Raw genomic sequence first — 8,863 nt, forward strand, 5'->3', positions numbered from 1 at the left:
AGATTGGAGATTTTCCCGTTTATAAATCACCAAATATGAAATATCTACACAATGATGGAATTTTTTTTTTTTGGACTGAATGATGGAATTGACAATAAAGTCAAGATAAGTTAGATAAGAAATTGACGGAAACTTTGTTGAAAGTGCCATGTCACTGTACATCTGATGTTTGCAACTTACGCTTCGTTTATCTTTGTTTAATGAAATACGCTTCTTGTTAATGATCCTATACACTTACGCAATTGTTCTACTACTTCTTATACTTAATATAAAACCCGAGTATCTAATTTGGAGATATTAAAAGGTAGCTAAATCATCTTAAAGTATTTATATTTATATTTTTCTCTTAACTAATTTTCCTTACTTATAAATTAATATATAATTCAATAATACACAAAAGTATTTTAAAAAGATCATATAATATATGTTATAATTGAGTAATTTAGTAATTTTTTTAATCTTTCTAACTTAGGCAACTAGATCTTATATTAAGATCAGAGGGAATACTATAAAAATAAGATTAATTTGTAGCTCATTCAAATGAATCATCCACTTCAGAAGATGTAAATTATATTTTAGGCGTTTCGAATTTTGGAAAATAATAATGATATTTTCCAATGCATTAATGGATTTGAGTGGGCTCGGTTTAATCAGTTGTTGGGCCTCTAAGTTCAACCCATTTATAAGCTTGGCCTGTTACTGAAAATCAACGGAATGTTCATTTTCAAAGCAGAACAAAAAATCAACAACATGAAATTAAACGCTAAAGGAGGCTAAAGAATATTTGGGCCGAGCCCATTGGGCTTTGCAGATCTTTTCTTTGGAGCTGAACAAGATAACAGACATGTGCAAACAAAAGTATCATTGATATTATTCACCAAAAAAAAAAAGTATCATTGATATTACTAACCGGAGTTGGATATAGTGAAAAAGGTTAATATCTCACAATATAATGAATAAGGATTGGAATCCCTACTGGGAGAGGTGAACACAGTTAGTACCCAACAGTATCTTGAATAGGATTACTTTTAATAAGAGGATATATATGTTTTAGGAAAAAAAAAAGTCATTGATATTATTTTTTTCTTCCAAAACAAGAAGCTATAATTAGTAGTTATCTTTTTCTTTTTACCAGAAATTAGTAGTTATCAAATATCAACGCTCGTGACAAAAATAATATTGACAGAAATATTACAATTTATAAAATAAAATTATAGGAATGCACTTTCCAACAAAGTCAACCTTCACGATCTCTTTTGAACGGACTGTGAGACTATCCCCATTGGCCCCGATACAGGTCTGTCGGCAAACATGACTTTCTTTCTTTCTTTCTTTATTTTTAATTTTTTTTGGCTATTTTTCATAAAATGAAAATAACACATCTGTCCATCATTCTACTGCACGGATTCTTTGATATAAAAGTTATTTTGATATTTAATTTAATTTTAAGTATAAAACTCTAATATGTTTTATTTTTTATATTTATTTTTTTAAGATAGTCCTTATAATAGTTACTCATGTTAACGGTTTTATTAATAATTCTAATTAATACTCATAATAAGCAAGGGTATTTTAGAAAAAAACAACATATATTTATTACAAATGATTAACTTAACTAATTTTTTGAATATACTCAAATTAGTCAATTAACTCTTATATTAAAGATAAAAAATAATACTTATTAATGGAAATTCCTTTAATAAGTACAAATATGTAATTAGTAAGAATAATTTGGAGAATAAATTATAACTTTAAAGAACTTACTTGTATAAAATATATCTCCATTTAATTTAATTCATTTCAAAGTGCTTTACAAAATAAAGTTCGCCACTGTTGTAATGTCATAATTAGTTTTTTTCTTTTCAATAACATTTTAAGTGAAAAGACATCATCATTTAAAAGAAAAATTAATGTTGTCAACAAATTTTAAATTTCCATCTTAATTCATGTGATTCGATTAAAAATGATTTTGTATTAAGCACGAAAGGGAGTATGTTAGAAAGATCGGGATATTTACATGAAGGGATTTTGAGATTTTTATACTACTCATTAATTAAAAAAAAGATTTGAACCCGTGAAAAATATTATTTTAATTCACAATAAATGGAGGAAATATGTTAAATTTCATATCAATGTCAAATTAACATATAATAAACAGTAAATAAATAATAAATAATTTTAATTTTGGATCATATATTCATCCTCTATCCCACTGTCAAGCATGTGGGAGTGAAGAACAATTAGGAGCCTCTGCCTCAGGTGGTACTGTGCCACCAAACCCTCTCAGTTCTTAAAACGATAATAATAATAATAAAGAACAAGGACATACCAAAAAAGAACCCCGCAAAATTAATGGAGATCCTTTGTTGGTTAGAATTTCATCATCATCAAATAATGCTATTCAAGTTAACAAATCTTTAAAGTCATGAGCATGCTTATAGTCAATTATCACATTTTAAATAGAATTTTGGAGAAATCTCAAAAATACCACTTGAATTTCAGACTTTCACATTAATTATTTACTACAATTTAATAGTAATTGATTACACTTAAAAATTAAATGACAATACTTTTTGTAGTAATTTCTTATTTAAAATTTTGAAATTTAAGAGATATTTTTTAAAAATTTTCCTAAATTTTTTCGGAAAGTTATAATTGAAAAAGGATTACTTAAAATTGTAGCTATTTTCATCATTAGTATCAATCAGTTCATATAAATGAAACATACAATCCATAATAAACAACACCGTGTTACTAGAGGTTGACATAAATTTTTAACTATAACTCAACAATAATAGCAAATCATGTAATAATAAATCTCACAGATCCTAATAACGGCTTTAATTTATTTATTGAGGATAAAATATGCCTTAAGATTTTTAATATAAGGTCTACTTTATAGTACAAATTACACTATAATATATGTCTCATATTAAAAGGTGGATGAGCATATTTTAAAATTCATTCTGTCTCCTCTCTTATGTAATACTGTCTTTAATATAAAAATTTGTTTAATTTTTATTTTAATTCTAAATATAATATTATAATACATTTTATTTCTCATATTTATTTATTTATTTTCAAGATAGTCTTTATAGTAATATCACAATACATTTTATTAACAAAATATTATAAGAAAAACAATACCTATTTATTACAAATAACTAATTTAACTAATTTTTTAATTTACTCAAATTGATCTACTATTTCTTATATATAAAAACGTAATATTCCTTCGATCCTAAATATAATATTTTTATACATTCAGCACCGAAAGAGTATTTGTTAATTGTTAAAAATGACTAAAATTCAGTTCACTGGACAAATATATTCAACAACAGCAAGAAACATCATCATTTTTGAGCACATGCACTTACCAAATCTTTGACTAAATAATAAATAAAAAGTCATATAACGTCCAACAGAAACGCTCATGCGCAACAGAAAAACAACCGTGTCTTTCCATTCTCCTTGTCTTCTTCTCAACGCTGCATCTACTTCACACACCATTCTTAATTCTTAATTCACCTGACGTCCGTTGGCTGAAACACAAGTTCTTTATATACTGTTACAGAAATCACAACTCAAGCAGAGGATTACGTGCCAGTGTGCTTCCCATGATGCCTGATACTTAGTTTTACAAAGAGTGTTCCTTCATGATGCATCTCACAATGAAAAAACCTCAACAAACCACATTCTCTATCATACATAGCTAATCATAACATTTCTAAGATAGAAATTATTACAAGGAAAAAAAAAAATCCCAAAAATTTCTACATGCAAAACAAGAACCTCAGGGATTTATGAAGACATGAAACAGGACAGCATTCTTAATACTTCACAGAGGTTGTTGCATTGTCACGACCAGAGGACTTGTGACAGAGTGCTTCCCATCAGACCAAACCAGATGGCCACTCTTCACAGATGAACTTCCAGGAGAAAGCTTCACAGCCCTAGCTTGAACCCTAAGAAGGAAGTTCAGTTTCTGACCAAGCCTCCTAAAAGAAAGAGTATCAGGCTTCACTGTGACCACCATCCCTCTAGGAGGCCTCACAGTGGCTTTATACACAGAATTTGCATCCCCAACATTGGTCACAGTTCTGATAAAGTGAGTGGACATTTTCTGCTTCCCATATTGCTGAAACACAGCAGAGAATGAAGGGTAATTCAGATTCCCAGAATGTCCTGCTCTTTTAGCCCCACTACAATCTGCTCCTTTTCTGGTAATCACTTTAATGTTTTGGGTTGTGTAATTGGAGTTGCACAAGAAATCAACATAGCCATATGTGTTAATGTCGTAGATCAAACCAGGATCCATGGCTTTCTCTGGATGAACATGGCCGGACCCATAGTCAAAAACTGAAGAAACATTACCAGTAGACTCATCAAGCATTTTGTTTCCTCTGTTGTCAACTGTATAAGCAGTAGTCATAAGAGCTGATCTTATAGCAGCAGGACTCCAGTCTGGGTGTGCTGCTTTTAACAAAGCAGCTAAACCAGAAACATGTGGGCAAGCCATTGATGTACCAGAAAGAATGTTGAATTCAGTCCTGCGAGTATCTGAAGCAACCCCAGAAGGTCCTACTTTATCAGGCCAAGCTGCAAGTATGTTCAACCCTGGAGCTATAATGTCTGGCTTTAGAATCTCTGGAGATTCTGGATTTGGTCCTCTAGCTGAAAATGATGCCACGATTGGTGCTCTGATTCCCAGTTGTGTTCCTTTGAATACGATCGTTGCTGTGGGAATTGAATGGGATTTAGAAGATTCTGAGATGTATCTTCGAATCTCGTCACCCCCGGTGGCACCTACGGCGGTGGCCGGTAGCACGTGGCAGTCGGCGACTAGTCCTTCGCCGTCGAAAACCCCATTGGCTAAGATCATTCCGATTCCTCCTGCTTTTTTCACTACTTCTCCCTTTGCACCTCTCGAATTGATGCCTCTGTCACATACAACGATCTTGTTCTTCACCAAGTTTGGATCCAATGAGCCTTCCAAGCAAAGTGATGACGAATAACCATCACTGCCTGCTTCTGAACCGGCATACACAATCGGGTACATCCGACCTGGAGTTAGACCCGGTCCTCCATAGATGCTAACCCCAGGTATGATTTTCCCGTTTCCGAGCTTAACGTCTGCGGGGAAGTTTCTGTCTATGGTTCCGGCACCGACTGTGGTGACCCATGGGGCGACATTGGTGACGGTGAGGCCGCCCGGGCCACCGTTGCCAGCCGAGGCAGAGACGAAAACCCCAGCGCTGGAGGCTCCAAAAGCGCCGATGGCAATGACGTCAAGGAAATACGGTACTACGACGCCTCCGACACTGAGTGAGGCCACGTCGACACCGTCGGCAACGGCGGCGTCAAATGCAGCAAGGATGTCGGAGTCATAACAGCCACCTGTCCAACAGACTTTGTAGATGGCAAGTCGAGCCTTTGGAGCCATTCCGGCGGCCATTCCCTTAGCATAGCCGAGAGTCGAAGCTGGGAAAACGTACCTTCCGGCGGCAATCGAAGCTGTGTGAGTTCCGTGACCATCAGAGTCTCTCGGCGAACGATATTCCGACGACTCGTTCATCTTCCCATTGGTAGCTTCGTAGCCCTTACTGAAGTACCGAGCTCCGATCAGCTTCCTATTACAAGAGCTCGCAGGAAAGTCTTTCCCAGCAACGCACTGGCCCTTCCACTTGGGAGGGACAGGACCCAAGTCGTGATCGTTGAAGCTCTGCCTCTCTGGCCAAATACCAGTGTCAATGACACCGATTACAAGATCCGACCCGGAATCGGTCTCCTTGAGCAGACCGGCACTGTCGGGCGTCTTGAGCCCCAGGAACTGAGGGGAACGCGTGGTCTGTACATGGCGAACCTGCTCAGGAATGACGGAGACTACTTGGGAAAGGGACTGAAGCTTCTGAACCTCTAAAGGTGAAAGCTTTGCAGAGAAACCGTGAAACACCGTTTCGTAAGTGTGAAGAATGCGACTCGTCGCTTCAGAAGACGAAGTATGGGCAGAGATGGAAGCAAGGGAGGACTCATACCAGTGTCTGTGGGTAGGGAAAATGGAAGGCTTGGCTTCATGCTGAACTTGAACAATGAAGGTTTTCGTTTCAGGGTCGGGAGAAGAAGAAGAAGAAGAAGCTAACACTAGTAAAAGGGATGCTACGGCAGAGAAAAATGGGAGAAAGGAGAAGGTTGGCGCCATTGAAGTAGAAGATCAACACAGCGAGGTTTGGCGTGCTGGGGTGAGTGAGGACAAGATTTAAAGGAAGGAGAAGGACAGAAGGATGAAATGCAGGTGAGTATGAGTGGTGACAAAGAAAGGTAGATAATGGAGGTACTGTGAAAAACGCAGTAGAGAGAGAAGGAGCTAGTTACAGAGCAGCGAGGGGAAGGAAGGTGATGTGGAGTTGTGTTGGGAAGCGGTCGTGATTTTTGAATATTTTCAGGTCACTTTCTATGTCAAATTGGAATCTAATAAGCATATCTTCATCATCAAATGTTTTTCTTTTGATTAATTGAAAGATTTAAACTTAGAAACGGGTCCCCCCAAAAAAAAAAAACTCAGAATTACTTGTATCCTCACCAACTTTCATACTACTGCCTGGTGTCTCTGATCCGCTGTCAGTTTTTTTGTAACACTGACACTTCTTGCGCGGGGTGAGCTCCCTCTTTTAGTTTTCAGATATTTCATCAAGTAACACTGGACATTTGGAAAAAATTTTTTTTATTGCAAATATGATAATAGGGATAATTATATTGAGATAATAAAGAAAAAAAATAATTGTCAATAAGTTATTATAATAACTGAGTAGTTATTATATCATGCTCTAAAATATATCATTACAGATTATTATCACAGAGTCTTTTTAATAATTATGTTGTTTTTTTCCCAATATAATAATAACATCCGAGTAAGTTTATCTTTGATGGGAATATTAGCTAAACAATGCTAAACATTTCATGATAGATATCAAATGTGAAGTTGGAAACAAAACAAAAAAAGATATCAAATGTGAAGAATAAATTAAATAATTTTTTCAAATACTGTATAAAGATTTTTACTATACTAAACAATAAACTACAAAATTTAAAGAATATGCTTGATAAATTATCAACAATAATTTATTTTCAAAACTAGATCGGATAAAATGGATTATATTATTTTCAAAACTAGATGAATAATCTAGTTGAGAAATACCACTGTATCTTTAATTGATGTAAAGCTCGATAACTAATTTAGAAATATTAAAAAAATTAGTTAAATTAATTAATTGTAATAATTGATTAGAGCTCGATAACTAATTTAGAATATTAATTTAATTATGTTTATTGGAACTATATTTTATTAAAATCCTCTGCAATCAATTGTGAAGTCTTATGTTTAAAACTAAATCTAACTCCTAAGTAATTTTCATATTAGCCATTGGAGGCAGTATATTGAATGTAGCCTGATAGCAAATAATTGAAGAAGGCAGACTAGCTATTAGGAATTAATAAAACTCATTAAAGAGTTAGAATGGTTCACAAAGCGATGAACTCAAAGTCATTAAACAAAATAGTGAAATACCCAAGAGTTCGTCTATTGTAAATTATATATACATATATTCTTAATTTTCTCTATATTAAAATCTGGACAGCATTCATATAGATATATCCAGGCTACTGTTTAACCTTCTTCCCTTACTATAATGTTCTCGTGATGCTATAAATTAAAGGTCAATTGATTGTTTTATTTTAACTTTAGACAATTAGAATGACACATATATTTAATTATTAATAATCATGCACAATCAGCCAAAATAGTTGTGTTTCGTGGGAGACAGATTGATCAATCGATGATCATCAATAAGGCATGAAAAGAGATTCCATGGATTTGTCTCTGTGGTCACAAAGTTTTGTATTTTTAACTCAGTGTGTGAGAGTGTCTATGTTCTTTTGTTTTGGGGTGGGGTTTAGTTCAAAGCAATCAACCACCGAGAAAAAAAGGGGTTCAAGTGCAAGGTGATGTAGTAACAAAATGCCAATTATTATGCCATTGATTTTGCTTCTAGTTTTGAAACTAATTAGGGTCTTATCATGCAATGCATACGTACATATAACATTGTGAAGCCTTTTCTTGCCCTTTAGGGCTCCTTACATATCTTTCTCGGGTTAAAATGCCAATGATAATTAATGTGGTTAACTCAGTAGCTAATAAGAAAAGTTTAACTTAATCCTGACAATCTATGATATATGATATCAGATATTCGTCAAGAAGAATGAATGAGTTCAATCGGTAAATCAGATTAAACATCACAAAAACTCATTATGAATAACATATCAAATCAATGAAAGTTGGATTAAATAGGAGGGATTCAATTACTCTAAAGTAAGGTAGAAGATTTAAATCTTGTTATACATGGAAAAAAAATTAATAACTTTGGTAGAGCTACTTTTGATATAAGACTTGACGATACTTGAATTTAAACTAATATTACTAAATACCATATAATTATATGAAAAAATAAAGGGACAAAAAAGAATTAAATGAGATGACACATGGAGAGCTAACGCAAGTGAAGGAGTAATTGGAGGGAATAATTGAGTTGAAGCTAATAGTAACGTGAATTTATAGCTGGATAATTAATACTCCTCATGTTTTAAATATATGACCTAATTATTGAGTTAGCTTTGGTTCTAAATATAAGATCCATTTCTCATGTTTATCAATTTTCTCTAAATTACCCTTATGGATACTCCCTCAGCCATAATCAAGTAGAAGAGGAAGAATGAGTATTAAGAAAGATGGTTATGGTATTTTAGAAAAAACATGTCTTGTTTTTTATAATTAACTAACTTACCTAACTTCTTTAATATAATCAAATCA

At 33.7% G+C, this 8,863-nt stretch overlaps 1 protein-coding gene across 1 annotated transcript; it reads right to left on the bottom strand.

Moving 5' to 3' along the window:
* Nucleotides 1–3,538: 3,538 nt before the first annotated feature.
* Nucleotides 3,539–6,413, bottom strand: LOC114752630 (subtilisin-like protease SBT1.5). Its single transcript, XM_028941373.1, has one exon. The coding sequence runs from the start codon at nucleotides 6,197–6,199 to the stop codon at nucleotides 3,839–3,841; it is 2,361 nt and encodes a 786-aa protein (XP_028797206.1). The 5' UTR covers nucleotides 6,200–6,413; the 3' UTR covers nucleotides 3,539–3,838.
* Nucleotides 6,414–8,863: the final 2,450 nt, after the last annotated feature.

Source organism: Neltuma alba, unplaced genomic scaffold (assembly GCF_004799145.2).
Source record: "Neltuma alba isolate B1F8T4 unplaced genomic scaffold, ASM479914v2 tig00007454_pilon, whole genome shotgun sequence".
Classification (NCBI taxonomy): Eukaryota; Viridiplantae; Streptophyta; class Magnoliopsida; order Fabales; family Fabaceae; genus Neltuma; species Neltuma alba.

Coding starts and splice junctions, on each gene's coding strand:
- LOC114752630 (XM_028941373.1), bottom strand. CDS start 6,199: ATGGCGCCAACCTTCTCCTTTCTCCCATTTTTCTCTGCCGTAGCATCC.